The 16,393-nt window shown below is 50.1% G+C and overlaps 5 protein-coding genes across 5 annotated transcripts; 2 read left to right on the forward strand and 3 right to left on the reverse strand.

Moving 5' to 3' along the window:
• Positions 1-300: 300 nt before the first annotated feature.
• nrps5 (nonribosomal peptide synthetase hasD) lies at positions 301-7,026 on the forward strand (the record flags this gene model as incomplete). Its single annotated transcript, XM_053098339.1, has 3 exons — positions 301-955; positions 1,008-4,013; positions 4,079-7,026. The coding sequence occupies 3 exons, from the start codon at positions 301-303 to the stop codon at positions 7,024-7,026; spliced, it is 6,609 nt and encodes a 2,202-aa protein (XP_052957705.1).
• Positions 7,027-7,506: 480 nt separating this feature from the next.
• Positions 7,507-8,814, forward strand: hasE (7-dimethylallyltryptophan synthase hasE; the record flags this gene model as incomplete). Its single annotated transcript, XM_053098340.1, has 1 exon — positions 7,507-8,814. The coding sequence occupies one exon, from the start codon at positions 7,507-7,509 to the stop codon at positions 8,812-8,814; it is 1,308 nt and encodes a 435-aa protein (XP_052957706.1).
• A 380-nt stretch (positions 8,815-9,194) lies between these two features.
• hasF (Zn(II)2Cys6 domain-containing transcription factor hasF) lies at positions 9,195-11,678 on the reverse strand (the record flags this gene model as incomplete). Its single annotated transcript, XM_053098341.1, has 5 exons — positions 9,195-9,236; positions 9,292-9,784; positions 9,860-10,530; positions 10,590-11,105; positions 11,160-11,678. The coding sequence occupies 5 exons, from the start codon at positions 11,676-11,678 to the stop codon at positions 9,195-9,197; spliced, it is 2,241 nt and encodes a 746-aa protein (XP_052957707.1).
• A 520-nt stretch (positions 11,679-12,198) lies between these two features.
• hasG (FAD-linked oxidoreductase hasG) lies at positions 12,199-13,785 on the reverse strand (the record flags this gene model as incomplete). The annotated part of the gene is made up of 4 exons (XM_053098342.1): positions 12,199-12,852; positions 12,911-13,264; positions 13,324-13,566; positions 13,618-13,785. The coding sequence occupies 4 exons, from the start codon at positions 13,783-13,785 to the stop codon at positions 12,199-12,201; spliced, it is 1,419 nt and encodes a 472-aa protein (XP_052957708.1).
• Positions 13,786-14,225: 440 nt separating this feature from the next.
• On the reverse strand, positions 14,226-16,185 carry hasH (cytochrome P450 monooxygenase hasH; the record flags this gene model as incomplete). Its single annotated transcript, XM_053098343.1, has 6 exons — positions 14,226-14,465; positions 14,529-14,701; positions 14,770-14,989; positions 15,057-15,687; positions 15,781-15,965; positions 16,051-16,185. 6 exons carry the CDS (start codon positions 16,183-16,185, stop codon positions 14,226-14,228), a joined length of 1,584 nt encoding a protein of 527 aa, XP_052957709.1.
• Between the last annotated feature and the right edge of the window lie 208 nt (positions 16,186-16,393).

Raw genomic sequence — 16,393 nt, forward strand, 5'->3', positions numbered from 1 at the left:
GGGCCATGCACTCGAAGATAAACCCACAGGTTACCTCATGAACAACGATTCCAGGCTCGACAACGATCTGACTGTTCTCGGAGGATATCGAAAGAGAATGAAACCCAAACTCGCCGAAGCCGTTCGGCGCCGCAGTTCGGCTTTTTCTTTGTCTCACTCAGCCGAAATGCGTCAAACAGTAAGCCCTTAGCATACGGATCCGAGATCGACGCGAGCTTCTAAATCTCAAAGGTTTAACAGATTTGAGTGGCATGAACAGTTTTGCATACAGTTTAATCTCTCTTTGATACATCCTCAGAAATGAATTTCCGCGCTACCTACCTACTTGGCCACTTTTACGCCCAACTGCGAGATCAGCCTTCATCTGTCGCTGTTGAGAATGTAACGCAGACTGCCAATCAGAACAATTTGAATAGCATCACTTACGCGCAACTTGATATTCTTTCGGAAAAATGGAGCGAAAAGTTGCGACTTGCTGGAATAGGGCCAGGATGCATAGTGCCTCTTCTCTCTACCCGCTCTATTGCCATGGTGGCAGCGGTCTTGGCAATCCTCAAACTTCGTGCTATCTACATACCAATTGACATAGAGTCGTGGGGTGAAGATCGAATAGAAAGTGTCCTTCAAGCTGTTGATCCGCCAGTCATTGTTTCAACTTCCACGTCCCCAGCTCATTCCTACCCGTATTCTCGGGTCGAACTGCACAGTACTGGAATCGAGGATATCGAGACAACTAAAGATCATTCGGCAATATACAAAGGCTCGGATACAGCAGATAGAGGCAATGATCTGGCATACATTATCTTCACAAGTGGGACGACAGGGAAGCCGAAGGGAGTCATGGTTGGCCAGAGGTCCATTTCGCGCTATGTGACAGAAGGTGGTGAGCTTCCCTTTAACTTGAATGTGAAGGCCGGCACACGAGTGTTACTCATATGCTCAATTGCATTCGATGGTGAGTTCCTCCAGATGAATAAATTGTTCTTGTTCTAACTCGCGTGGACTAGTATGTGCTGGTGTCATGTTCAACACTCTCTGCAACGGTGGTACCCTTGTTCTGTCCGATCCCCAAACACTTGAAGCAGCAGCCAAAACATGTCATGTTTTGCCGTTGACTCCAAGCATTTTGGTGACACTGGACCCGGGAGCCGGTTTCGACGCTGTCGAGTCGATCTTTCTAGGTGGTGAGAGTCCAAGCCCATCACTGATCGAGGCATGGTCATCGCCTCATCGGCGGCTCTACAATTCATACGGACCCACAGAGACAACTTGCACCGCGCTCATGGCGAAGCTACTACCTGGACAGCCCATTACGATAGGATTTCCAATCTCGTATAGCACTATTTTTCTTCTCGACGAGAATGGAGACGAGTCTTCCGAAGGAGAAATTTGCATCGCTGGGCTCGGTTTAGCTCTCGGCTATTTTCAGGATCCGGGTCGTACTGCGAACTCTTTTGTAACCCGGAATGGCATAAAGATTTATAAGACCGGAGACTATGGAAAAATTACGGATTACGGAATACAGTTCTGCGGTCGAAAGGATAGCATGGTGAAAAACCGAGGCTTTTTGATTAACCTAGAGGGCGACGTTGAGCCTGCGCTGCTGTCCTTCGACAGGGTCAAGCGCGCATCCGCCTTCATGGCACAAGGGCGATTGATTGCATTCGTGAGCCCCGTTGGAGCCAAAACAGGCCTTCGAGAACACCTTCAGCAAACTACATCCTCATTTCTGATCCCGGACACAGTTCATTCCCTGGGTGACTTTCCGACTACTAGCAACGGGAAGGTCGATCGGAAAAGGTTGCTGCATATGCATGAAGCAGAACAAGAAGCAGACTCGATCAAACTAGAAACAGGTTTACCCGCGCTAGAAGCTGTGCAAAGGGGCTTCTCATATGTTCTCAGATTGCCGCAGTCGCACATTCATGAGGATTCCTCATTCCGTCGGTTGGGTGGGCATTCTCTTGCTGCTGTCATGCTAGTGTCAACATTGAGAAAGATGGGGCTTGATGTAGGTGTTGCTGAAGTTCTCATGCTAGACGATGTGAGCAAGTTATCCAAAAGTGCCCGGGTCATGTTGGATGCTGCCCCTTATGCTTCGCCAGCGAACCAAGCCTTACTGGACCATTTGAAAGAAGAGATATCGATGACCAGGTCTCTTGGAAACCAAAAAATAGCACCCATGACCGACATACAAACCAGAATGATAAGCGCCGGTCTTTCTAATCCGGGGCATTCATTCATCAAGACGTCTTTTACGTTTCAACATCCTGGACAAGCCGACTTGGCGCCTCTTCTTTATGCTGCTTGGGACCGTCTTCACCAGCGACATGAAATTCTACGGACATCGTTTATTCTCACTGCTTCACACGGTGCTCAGATCATATCGGATGAGCCTAAATTTGCTTGGAAACAACGATCAATCAGCGAATCCGAGTGGGAACCGGCCTGTCAATCCGAAGAGCTTCTCGATTTCAATGGACTTCCTGAATTCGATGCCGGGAATCGACAGTCATTGTCTCAGGTCACTCTACTCACATTGCAAAATCGCCGCACTCGGTTTATCTGGACAGTCCACCACAGTTTAGTTGATGGATGGTCCATGGCAGCATTAATGCGCGACTTCGCCGCTTGTCTCGACAATCAAGAGCTGCCGCCAGCATCACAGTTTGCTCAGGTTTCTCATGCAATCCACAAGTTGGAATTTGATTCATCGGACAGGGCCGTCACGTTCTGGAAAGATTATCTGAAAGGATACCTTCCTGCTCAAAGACTTCGTTTGTCGCCGCCATCCGACATCAACGACTACACGCAAGGAGATGTTTCCTATCAACTCAGAGTCAGCGTGCCAGCTCTTGAACTTGCAGCAAAAGAGAAATTTGCAGTCACTCCAGCGACAATTCTATACGCCGCATGGGGCCTTCTCTTGTCCCGATACTGCAGCGCCGAAAACATCATCCTGGGAGCCGTTCTTTCCGGTAGAAGTCTCCCTATCCCAGGTGTTGAAGATGTCATCGGGCCTATGATTAACACCCTGCCGCTCAAAGTGAACACGGATCATATCCAGTCCGTGCAAGGCTTTATACGGTCGGTATTTGAAAGTTTATGTGGTATCCTGGACTTCCAGTGGTCGCCCGTTTCCCTCGTCCAGGAAGCCTCAAGATGCAAACCGGCAGAGCTCTTTGAGACACTTTTTGCCCTCCAATATGACTTTCCCCAATCTCCATGGGTATCGAAATTGACCTCCGCGCCGGAAGATATCTATTACACAGAAGTGACACAAGTCCCGTTGACGGCTCTGCTAGACAGTTCTGAAGGAAGGTTCCGGGTCCGGTTTCTCTACCGGAAGTCTCACTTCGACGATCGAGTTGTCCAACGGATGATGCGCCAATTTGACGGTCTCCTCACAGGCCTTGTTGATGCTACTCCAGGCTTTAGCTTAAATCATATAACTTCAACCATGCTCGCTGGCACTGCAATCGGTAACTTCACTTCAAACTCAGCAGAGATGGCCAGAATCTCCAGCGACGCCGAGAACCTAGCGCAGGCAATCAACCACATGATCCGAGATCACCCCAATATATGTGCCGTCGAGGGCCTAGCGAACTCTCACACATACCACGAGTTCGGTAGGATGACCGACAAAGTTGCTAGGCGACTATCCAAGCACACAAAGTCAGGGGATGTGATCTGTGTCATCAGTGACGGCTCCCTCTCGTGGGCTCTCGCCATGATCGCAGTTATCAAAATCGGCGCTATTTACTGTCCTATCGACCAGATGCTTCCGATTGAGCGAAAGAGATACATGGTTGGAAACTGTCAAGCATCACTTGTTCTATACACAAATTCAGAGCAAGAGGTAATGCCGTGTGACGTTCCATCTCTCAACGTTGAGTCGATTATGGCGCAAGACAGCCCCTCGGCCGATGCCATTCCCTCTGTCAACAGCATCGCCAGTGGTGATGATATTGCCTGTTTGATATACACTTCGGGAAGCACAGGTCTTCCCAAAGGTATGCTTTACCCTTTCCAAGGTACTCCTTGAACAAAATCCGGACAAAAGCTAACAACAATCCAGCTGTCCAAATACAACACAAAGGCATCCTAAACGTGATCTCCCAGCCGGAAGGAAGATTACACTCGGTTCCAGGACAACGCAATGCACAGATGCTCTCGCTCGGATTTGATTGCTGCATCAAGGAAGTCTTCTCGACCCTGTGCTTCGGAGCAACGCTCGTCCTGAAAGATCCGGAGAACCCCATCTCCCATCTTTCCAGAGTTGACGCAACAATGGCAACTCCGTCCCTGCTTGCAACGCTCGATCCGTCCGATTACCCTAATTTGAAGATAGTCACTGTCGCGGGGGAAGCGGTCTCCCAGGCTCTCAATGATAAATGGTCTGTTGACCGCATCATGGTCAATGGATACGGTCCTGCGGAGTGCACTTTAATCTCCACGGTTGCGAGGCTGCGTCCAGGAGAAAATGTGTCAATTGGGAAGCCACTGCCGGGTACATCGTGTTACCTTCTTGACACGATGAAAAGACCAGTCCCAATCGGAGTCAGTGGAGAGATCTACCTGGCTGGAATACAAGTTACGCCTGGATATCTATACAACGAGCAAGAAACAGCCAAGCGTTTCCTAAGCGATCCCTTTCATCCTGGCCAAATCATGTTTCGAACCGGTGATATTGGAAGACAACTTGAGAGCGGGAATATCGAATACATAGGCCGAGAAGACAACCAGATCAAACTTCGTGGGTTCCGAATCGATCTTGGGGAAGTCCAAAGCACAATTTCCAAAATGGCGTCTGCAGCGAGGAACGTTGCGCTCGTCGTGTCAAATGGATACATCATTGCTTTCGTGACTCCAGAGACCATCAACGTCACCGATTTGGCAAAGCGTCTTGAGTCGCAACTTCCGGAGTATGCAGTTCCAAACAAGATCATCGCACTTGCGACTCTTCCTACTTCTACGAACCATAAAGTTGACACTGGTGCATTGAAACGATATCTAATTCAGCAAGACAAGCAAAACACGAGATACGAAGAGCTTGAGACTGATACTCAACGAGCCGTTGCAGTCATCTGGGCAGAGGTTCTCACTCGCGATATCAATCAAATGCCCATCAGTCCAAAGGACCGATTCTTTGAGCTCGGTGGTCACTCCCTATTGCAGATAAAAGTGGCCCAGGCTATATCTAAACAATGGAACATCCGCCCGTTGCCTCTCAAAACGGTCATTCGTCATCCTATCCTTCAGGATTTGTCACTTGCCATTGAGGAACTCCTTGGCGATTCAACCAACACAAATGACCCCGTGACATCCTTCCTAGAAACCCCATCAATTCCACGAGATAGTGACCTTCCGCTGTCATATCTTGAGAAGGAAATGTTCCTCAATCATCTTATCTCGGGTGGCTCTCCGGCCGGGAACATGAACTACTTTTGCAAAATCCAAGGCGAGATCAACATTGAGACTCTGGCGAGTGCCTTTCAAATGGTGACAGCAGATACCGAAGTATTCCGTTCTAGATATCAAGTTTTGCAGGGTACATTTTCCCGATCGCTGGTGACCAGCATCCCTGAAGTGCCGCGTGTCGTTCAGACTGGGAATCTGGGCTCTTTTGTTCACGGCCGAGTAACCAAACCTTTTGATCTCGCAATTGAACCGCCCGTCGATGTCTCTATCGTCATTGGGAGACCGATGCAGGCCATGCTAGTGGTCGTCATGTCACACGTGGTCGGTGATGCAACCACAATGGCAACGTACCTCAATCAGGTCTCAGAAACATACGATTTCCTGGCTGCCACCCCCCAAACTGGGTCGGGGACCATTCTACCCCGAAGGTCAACGACTGAGAAAACATACATTGATTGGGCACACTGGTCTCAAGCCATACAGCCGATTCCGCGGACTCTCTCGTTCTGGTCTTCGTATCTGTCTGACCTCCCTAGACCGCTCACATTCGGTAGCCCCAAGCCAGCGCCAGCCACATACATGGGATTCACACGGTCATGGACCCTTTCCGTGTCCATGTTTCGCAGCCTGTCCCAGATCGCCACGAAAGCGTCTGTAACAATGCATCAAATTGCGCTAGCAGGGGTATTCTTCTGCTTACAGTGCCTCGACCGACGGGATGACATGCTTCTCGCGGCGCCGTTCACTCATCGTACAGAAGGCGGGACAGAACACATGTCCGGTCTTTTTCTTGATCGCTTGTTGATTCGTATTCGGAGGAAAATATTGGAGCACGAAACACTCGTCCAATTCCTGGGATCCGTCCGGGAAAGCAGCCAACAGGCTCTGGAAAACATTATCCCATTCCGAACGTTGCGTCAGTTGGTCCAGTTTGCACCCAGCCTTTCTGATCCCCTTTTCAAGGTTATGGTTACATATCATACTGCGGCTGACCAGCGACCGTTACTGAAACTGAAAGGCGCAGAGGTTCAGCCCATTCCATGCAGGAATACGGGTGGCTCAAAGTTCCCTCTGACGGTTGAATTCACGGAGACAACGCAGCAAGAAATTCTGGTCGATATGGAATGTGACATGGGCTGTATCAGCGAAGAGGTTGCACAGCGCCTAGAGTTCGCTCTGATGTTTGCATTGCAGCTCATGATCCTGGAAACCACGCCTGGTGAGATTATAGATTTGGGGGCATCATCGTTCAAGCCTGCACCGAATAGCGGGGTAGGATGCACGAATACGATGGCCCAGGAAGCCAAGGAATCGGGCGATAGAAGGCTGCAGGAGCAGGGACTGTCGAGCAATGGGGCGGTTGCGACGGTGGGAACGGATGCAGTTGAGATTTTCTCGGAGGCTATTGGTGCTTGTCTTGATCTCGACAAACCGGAAATCGATAGCCAAAAGTCAATTTGGGAGCTGGGTGCTAGCAGTATGGACGCCATCAGATTTCAGAAGCTTTGCGAAGAGCGTGGGATCCAGGTGAGCCTCCGGGATGTGTTTCTGGCTGGTAGTATCGGACAGTTAGCGGCTCGTGATGTGATGGTCAGATCCCTCTAGGTTAAACGGTGTACTTTGCTAGTTGTTGTTTCGGGCTCAAAATAGATGTTAGTCAAACGAATGAGACGAGTTCTTCCGCCCTTCGGTTGTTTTTTCCGAGCAGGCTCACTACATGAGGAGGCTCATTTGTCGGCAAAAATATCCCTAGCTTCTATTCCCAGCACGGCTGAGGCGTATTAGGTTCAGCGACTTCAGCCTTCTCTATCGGAGGATCCTTCTACGGATTCGGACGCCGAAAAATAATGCCCCGTTACTGCGGTGGTTTGCGCCATGGCAAGCCGTATTCGGGCCATCAAAGACCACTTTGTGGCTGGGTAACTGGGGGCCTCACGAGGATGAGCTGAGAATAGGATTGTAGACCACAATGCCATCCGATTAGTTGTATATTTAGCCTGGTAGGAGCCCATTGCAATGTAGTGAAACGGTTTCCTGAGATATTTCGATAGCAAAGCTGTTCAACTTGACTTGAATTCATCCAACATGTCTGTTAGTGCCGAATCGTTGATTCCGTCGTTCCCAGGGCCGCTCACTCGGCTCAACGGCGTAAACGGTTACTCGGCCAAGACGCAGAAGAAGTTGATGAATGGTGACACCGACACGAGAGACAGTTTGTCGCCTGCTTTTTTCATTCCATACGACGTTCTCACGACGGCCCTTCCACTGCCTGCCCCTAGCTCTTCCACGGCATTCTGGTGGCGAGAAACTGGTCCGTTGATGAGCAAGCTTCTTTCGAAGGCAAACTATCCCTTGTATACCCACTACAAGTACCTGCTTCTTTACCACACCCACATTCTGCCCCTGCTTGGGCCACGCCCACCGCTCGAGAACTCTGGCCAACCATCCACGGCTAATGCACCTTGGCGATCTTTCTTGACCGACGACTTCTCCCCACTCGAGCCCAGCTGGAATGTGAACGGAAATGCCGAGTCCCAAAGTACAATTCGACTTGGCATTGAGCCCGTCGGTTTCGATGCAGGCTCAGCCGCAGATCCATTCAACCAAGCCACGGTCATGCAGTTCATGCACTCGTATGTCGCATCAGAAGTCGGTGCAACTTTGTCCATGTTCGAACATTTCCGTGCCGAGCTTTTCGTGTCCCCCGATGTACACCCTCAATTTCGAGACAAACTCCCAAGTGGCGAACACACCACACAGAGCTTCCTTGCATTCGATCTAGACGCGGGTGGTGTGACAACCAAAGCCTATTTCTTTCCCATTTTGAAGGCGCTCAGCACCGGACAGAGCACCACGAAAGTGATTTCGGACTCGATTCTGCGGCTGGCAAGGAAAAGCAGTCTATGGGGTCCTCAAGCGATCGCAGCTTTGTCCGTGCTTGAGGCGTGGATGGCAAGCTTCAATGGGGCAGCGAAGGCAGAAATGATCAGCGTCGATTGTGTGGATGAAGCTGAGTCTCGAATCAAGATATATGTACGCATACCTCACACCGCGTTGCGGGAGGTGAAAGAGGCGTACTGCCTTGGGGGTCGCTTAACGGACGAGAACACCACCGAAGCTGTAACGCTGCTGGACGAGCTGTGGAGAACAACCTTTGACGTCACGGACGAAAATGCAGAGCTGCCGCAGAACAACCACCGGACAGCGGGAACAATCTTCAATTTCGAGCTGCGGCCGGGCAAATGGTTTCCGGAGCCCAAGGTGTATCTGCCTGTCAGGCATTATTGCAAAAATGATATACAGATCGCTGGGCGACTGCAGAAGTTCTTTGGAAAGTTGGGATGGAATCAGTTGGAGCGGGGATATTCCAAAGATCTCGAAGATTTGTTGTAAGTTCGCCCGTTATCCTGAGAAATAAAGCCTAGATGTGCTGACCCGATTTAGCCCACATCATCCGCTGTCCACATCTACTGGCACACACACCTACCTGTCATTTTCCTATAACAAGCAGAAAGGCGTTTATATGACCATGTATTTTAGTCCCCGGGTATACAGCGTATGAGGCGCGGCATCCTTTGTTTGAGTGGAGTTTTGTATTGCATTCCATTGTTGCGTTTTCTGTTATTCTATGAAATGGTATCACGTTGTTGGCGGCTTCCTTGGTCGACAGTCCACAGACAAGACGTGGAGGTCTGTCTTTTTGATCAATCGTTAGACAAGATTTGAATTATCCATAGAAGAAAACTTTCGCAAGCAATCCTTCCAGCAAGACACTAGTATGAGTTAATATCAGTGGGATCAAAGTTCCAAAATCCCTAAGATAAGTCATTATTAGCAAAAGGTTGTTTATTAAATTGTCGGATCACCCACCCAGTCAAATGACATGGAGACATCCTGCATATCGAGGTCTCCTATGTCTACAGGATCCGGTAATGGGGCACCCATCACCGAGTTCCCTTGTACTGCAGGCGTCTCCGCAAATGTCTGAGGTGCCATGGTCGTTGTTGTGCTGATATCTGGTATTATTCCATTTGGAGAGAAAAGAGCCGAGTATGGCGTTAAAGGGAATGTTTGCTGAGAATTCTTGGCCAAACAATTTGAGATTATCCGGTTGATAACATTCCACATTGAGCTCATTTCACGCCCCTTCATGTTCATTGTATCGCGTAGAACGGCCAGGGCACGAGAGCGAAGGATACTGTGATCAGCCGCTTGGAATTCTGGTGTTTCTAATTCAGACACGATATGCATAATCGCCTGGAAGCAGGAGTGACCTCCGATATGCCATTGAAATCTTCGAGCATCTTTGTCGTCCGGAATCATATTCATGCTTTCCATCAAGCTCACAGACTTTTCCAATACGCTAGACAGGCCAGAGTTAGACGTAAGCACATCGGTTTTGAGGGAAAGGTTGCTTTTGTAACAACGGTTGACTCACGTTTGCCGGATATCTGGGGTCACGACCGCCTCCCGGTATTGCTTTGGGGTGCGTAGCCAGAAGATCGACCAGCACCTCCATTCAATTACAGCCGAAAGTCCAAGAGCAAGGCGCTGCATTGGTATATTGGCGTCGCAAAACTGCAAATATTCCGTTTCAATGTGCGAGGACATGTCGCCCACCATATTTCGAACTTCGATAAAAAGGGCCTGGAGCTCCGCAATCGGATACATGCTGGTATTTCCTTGAACGGCTGCAGCCTTTAGCCGCCGTTCTAGCCGGTAGGTACTTCGGATAATTCTTCTGAAGCAGTGGATTCCGTTCAATCGAATGAGGTGCCCCGTCATATCTGTGAATCCCGGTGGCGAATACGTATCGGTAGTGGGGTGTGCTCTTTCCACAAGGTCTTCGTCGTCAATATTCCTGGGTAACAGAGTTGTGTAATCATCGTCTGCGATGGTTGGCTCCTGGCCTCTGGCTTCGGCTGACCTAAAGTCGAGATGACATATTTGATGCCATAATCGCCGGCGAATCTCCACCTGAACCACATCCATGTTCTTGGAAGGGAATAGAGAAGGTTCCCTGTGAAGGCCTTGCGAGAGTGCCATTCTGACAGCAAGTCCAAGTAGAGTCCATGTTCTTGACATATCATCTTCTCGTGACTGGCAAGTCTAATTGAATTATGAGTATTGTTTCTGCTTTGGAAATGGAAATAAATACTTGAACTTACCAGAAGCAGAACAAATGCTTGCAGAACTTCAATATTTGGGCTTGTCAAGAAGCCCTCCCTCCCAAGTCCTAGTTCCACTCCCCTCTGAAACTGAGCCAACAGCATTTCCTTGTCTGCCGAAAACTGCCCGAGCACGGTTTCTGGTGGCAGACTGTTGACAGCTGAATAGAAAACGGCCAGGGCCAAGGGCTCAAATGAGTGGATCGAGGGATCCAGTACAGACTCTTCACTTCCTTCCCCCGCGTCCTGGTTTATGGCACCGTATGTTTGGTTGACGTAAAGCGCAAAGCGTCGTCGGAGAGAAGGCTTGTGCACCAGGCGTGTCATCGGATCAACATTGGAAAAGAATATCTCCAAGTATTCAAAGCAATCCTCTGCGGATCTGGGGAGCCAAGGTGTAAGGCTGTCAACGCCGGTGTTGGAAAATGGGAAGGGAGTAGTATCCCGCTCGGAGGATGGGCTTTCCCCAGGAACGCTTCGTGCTTGGTCCCCGAGTAACATTTTTACATCGTGAATCTGATCTAATTAGCCATGGCGGCTGATAGCCCAGGATGTATCAGGCAATCATACCTCATCAGCGAGCAGCGCGTAGTGCAGGGAGGAGACCCATCGCGACTGGCCGCTTTCCGGTTCTAGTATCAAGGCACCATCGTATCCATCAGCAGACAAAGTTTCGTTTCCACGGTCTGGCATCGCACTACCAGTGACGCCTGGTTGCTCTCCATCCTGCGCCGCGTCGGGACCAGGAGCCTGCGGATCCGACAGCAGTGGAGCATTACCACCGCCGTCGATCGCTCTTTCCAGCAGCTTTTCCAACCTCTCCAAACGATTTCTGATCTCCTCTTGCCCAGAACGCAGATTGGATCGCGACGCACGGTTGGCTGCCGAGTGGGGCTGCGCCTGCGACGACACTTGAGGATTCACGTATGTACAAACTCGATCTCCTCGCTGACATGGAGAACAGACGGGTTGCGCATGGTCGCACTTGACTTTCCGACGACGGCATGTCAGGCATGCTGTGATGGTCCGCTGACGGCCTTTCTGAATGCCCCCGGACAGCGCCGGGGGGGTGGTCTTCGCAGAGTCCATCAAACGATGGACGGAGGGGTATCAATGTCCTCTCTTGGGCGGTGTGGGGGGTTTTTTCACTCTCTGTCAGGTGGTAAGGCTCAACTTGCAACACGAAGAGCTTCACTAGAAAGCTGCAAAAGTCTTGGAAGATGCAAAGAGGCGAAGCGAGATACGAATGGAAGTCGAGGATGCCTGTAGACCGGTGATCCGCTAGCCGCGTTGGGCTTAGCGCGCATCGCCCTGATCCTGCTGACTCAGAGTCTGCCTGAGGCTGGTGAACAACCCTAACGGGAAACCAGCATGGCGAAGTGAGCTCCTAGAGCAATCCGATTCAATCAATGGATGAAAAAAATATGCAGGGTTACATCCTTTGTCCCAGAGGTGCAAGTGCATTTTTAAAGCGCATGACATTCAGAAGATCCACTATCAACGTCGATCCCCACCACGACCAGACCCACATGGCCTGGGCTCCCAGGCAGAAACGTATTCTTTGTCTCTACACGAGCATATTATTTAACACTCAACACTGCCCCAATCATCACCAGAACTTTATCAAGCCTTGAAATACTCCCAGAGGATCCCATTTTGCCTTCATCTTTCGAAGTTTGTCCAGTCGTTCTCCCTCGCCGAAAACGCTATGCGCAGTATCATCCTCAAACGGCATATTAACGTACCCTACGCAGTCTACACTATTGGCACGTTCACCTCCTGACTGGGTCAAAAATGCCTCGCGAATATCCAGATTCAGACGTGCACAGTGTTCATCCAGATCGGGGTCCTCGTACCAAGCCAATGGCATGACCCAGTATTTGACCTCTTGCCGAGCCTCTCTGGCCATGGAGGTCTGCTGACCGTCGGGGTCGAGCTCCTTCGCCACGTCCATACTATAGAACTCATTCAAGATATGTGTCGATGCTGCATCAGGATATCTGTTGATGAAGTCCATGTACACTCTCAGCGCAGTACTGCACGAGTCAGCAGACATAGACTTCATCCCGAATGCCGCCAGATTCTTTCGCCCAGCGTAGCCGCAAATGCGGTCACTGGAATCGTTGAGGTTCAGGTACGGGATCAGACGGCCAACATAATTCAACTGGTGTTCTTTCATGCTAGGGAGCGACAAGAGGGTCTCGAATTTGTTGGCCGCCTCCTCGGGTGGTCCAACGTACCATAGCTGGAGAAGCACGACCGGCTATTCCATCACAGTCAGTCAGGCAGCTTTTACCTACTGGGTTTCATGGCTTTCCCACCTGCTTATTTGGTGCGCAAAACACCATTCGGCCTTGCATTCCGCCCTCGTAGTGGATACAGTCTACTGCTTCTGCGACAATTCCTGCATCTGCGGGACTGAAGACCAGACAGCTGTTCCAGGTTTCATGGTGCCACGGGTGTGCTCGAAAGGTGGCCTGGACCACCACTCCGAACAGATGGCCACATCCGCGTAGTCCCCAGAAAAGATCCTGGTTGACTTCGCGTGATGCTTCAACTGCGCGGGCCGTGCCGCTTTGATCCACCACGATGACCCGCATGGAGACGACAGTGTCTATCGCGTATCCCCAGAGCCCTAGGAACCGACCGATGCCTCCCCCGAGCATGGCGCCAATCTGTTCGAATGACGGTTAGGAGGTCTGCCCGAGAGATTCAGAATCCATTTGTCTCTTACCAGTCCCACCTCGTTGCACGTCCCAGTGGCAATAGCTAACCCAGCTGCCCCGGCGGCCTTGATTCCATCGCCCATAGTTGCTCCACCTTGCGCAGTCACCAACAGGTTCTCAACGTCAACGTTGACATCTTTCATTTTGGAAAGGTCGATTACAATCCCAGGACTGTTGATGGTCGAGAATCCATTGCTGTGGCCTCCACCTTTAATCACAAACGGTCTATTGTTGTGCACGGCATAAGAAACCTGCAGATAAAGTTAGCAGTCGAAAAGTATGTCGGTATCTGACTTTCTCACTGTTGCCATCACATCCTTCTCGCTAGCTGGTTGGATCACTGCAGCAGGGACTTTTGATCGATACTTCGTCCACCGCTCGAGCGCATCTTCCCACTCCTCATCGCCCTCCACAATCACATTGGAGGTCGACAGGCGGGTGTTTAGCTCTGTTTTGATATTTCCGGCCATTGCTATTTTCGTGCGTAGATCATTTTACTTGCTTGGGATATACACCCCATTTCAATTCCATGCGCCATATCTAAATGCTCAGTCTTGGCCCGCTCGGCTTTTCGGTGTGCGGCGACATCTGCGCTATTTATTCGCCGATTTGCTCTTCACGAAGATGCTTACATGCCGTTGAGCCGAGCTCACCTAATACCATAGTGTTATCGGAAGAACGTTTTTGTTTGTTTCTGATTTTTTAGAACTGGCTCGGAATTGATTGGACGCCGCCTTGTCATGACTCGGAATCCCAAACAAAGAAAACTGTCATAAAATTCCAAGGAAATTTATACGCAACTCTTTTACTGAACCATATCGAAGAGCCATTTTATTCCCTCTAACTCCCGTTGTAAAAGTAAATGACTCCATATCCTCAATGCCTCCTCCATACGAATCTCCCATGGCGCTTAGGAATCCCTCTCCCCAGCCGCCTCCGCCCTCTCCTCCAATTTCAAGTCCACGTCATACAACGCCACCCAGCTCGTCTTATCAACCTTGAAATCCCCCTCAATTGCCTGCATCGGTTGAAGCGACACCTGATACTTGCTGAAGAGATGGAACACGACCGACTTGATAATTTTATCGGCAATATGCTGCCCAAGACACTTCCTCGGTCCGTAACCGAATGTAGCGAGGTTATATCGCAGCTATATTTTATTTGGATTAGCTTTGTACATATCATTTGAATTTGGCATGACTGTTCTTCCTACCTGGCTTTTCTTAAGTCCCTCGAATCGCTTAGGTCGATATGCACGATTATCTGGGCCCCAGAAGGGATTCCGGATGTTGATGGCGAACGCATCAACGATGACGGTGGTATCTTTGGGGACGATGAAGTTGCCTAATATCTTTTCTCGGGGAGGGTTTTCGGGGAACGTGAATGCTTGTAGTAGTGGTCAGTATAAAGCGTTGCTAAGATCGATGATCATGTTATGTTCCCACCATACTCACATAGAACCGGTCGCAGTCGAAGCGACTCTAAAAGGCAATAATGAAGCAGGGTATTCTTCCGGGCAATGTACTCCTCTCGTCCCTCTTGGTTCCTCTGCATCTCCGCCAGCAAGTCATTCTGGACTTCCTGCGAATCCGCCAGGAGAATAATACAGGAAGAAATCACGTGTGTGACGATATCCAGGTTCGCAAAGGTCGACTCCGCAATAGTATCTGTCACCTGTAACAAAGGATTGATGTCAGTATAAATCATAACAAAGACATATCAGACAGTAGGGGCTTCATACCTCATTGCCCGTCAGCTCGCCCCGTTTTGCCGCCTCCATCAGTAGCACTATGGGCGTCTCAGGCGCACTTCTCTTCCTAGCCTCATACATATCGGCGTTGAACTCTTTCCACAAACACTGGTACTCCCGCGCATCCTGATACGCCTTCGTCCCCAGATATTTCGTAAACTTGGTCCGATGAATCCCGCCCGCTACTATGGCGGCGAAAACCTGCGAATACCGACGACCCAGATCCCACAGCCGTTCTTGCTCATCGTCGCTTAGCTTCCCGTAGAACATCGAAGCGACCTCGAAGAACGGGTAACGCTGCAATGCCTGCGTCGCGTTGATTATGACGCCCTTTTGTTGCGTTGAATCCTGCTTGGATGCTGGCGATGCAAAGCGATGAATTCCCGCGACGTATTCCTTGGCTCCACTGTAGAGACTCTCATGCAGGAAGTGTACTGCCGTACGATGGGAGAACATCGGGTCCAGGGTCTTGCGGAGCACGTTCCAGCGGGGTATATTGATGAGGCCTAGACCAGACCCGAGGAGCTGGGTGAGCAGCCAGCCGGCATTTGCCTGGTGCGCTTTTTTGTGGTCTGCAGAATCTTGATAGAGTATTTCGACGTCCTTGGGATCTGTGATGACTCTGGTCTAATCGTTAGAACAATGCTTCCAACAAAATGAGGACGGTCAAAGAGGACTTGAACATGCAATCCAGTAACAAGTAGATTGAACATACACTTCCGGAATGCTCGCCGCCCAAATGCGATACGTCTTGCCGTATTTTTCCTCCCACTCCCAGCTCTTCGCTTTTGCTGCCAGGAACTTATCGACCATCTGTCCATTGGGGAAGGTATATGCTGGCCCTGGCATTGATCTTTTCCTATCCGTCGTGGGAATACGATAGATGGTGGATAGAATGCCCTTCATCAAGTACATATGTCAGCCTCTCTCGTCTATCGTTTTCCCCTTCCGCCAGTAATACAGAAGCCATGAAAGTCGAACTCACATCTGCAACACTATTCAGTACCACCCTCGGTGCCACCAAAAATATCACCAACGCGACGACCAGCGTCGACAATCCAAGACTGACTTTCGTCGCGACAGAAACCGAAGGGAAGAAGATATTCTGGTACGAGTCCATTTTGAATCTCAATTGACTAAGGAACCAAGGTGGGTGACATTTCCCACTTCCCTCCCGTGTCGCATATTTGTATAAAGAATCGGGATCGTAGAGCTGCTAAGATCCGTAGGATACGGAGATGCGACGCCGTATCCGTCGGGGCTTGTGATCCATGGTCGAGTTACGAGGACTGGTTTCGGGGCATAATTAGTCGGCGCGGGGCGACACG

The sequence above is a fragment of the Aspergillus affinis genome, assembly GCF_023601865.1.
Source record: "Aspergillus affinis strain CMG 70 chromosome Unknown NODE_24_length_322487_cov_87_188170, whole genome shotgun sequence".
NCBI lineage: Eukaryota > Fungi > Ascomycota > Eurotiomycetes > Eurotiales > Aspergillaceae > Aspergillus > Aspergillus affinis.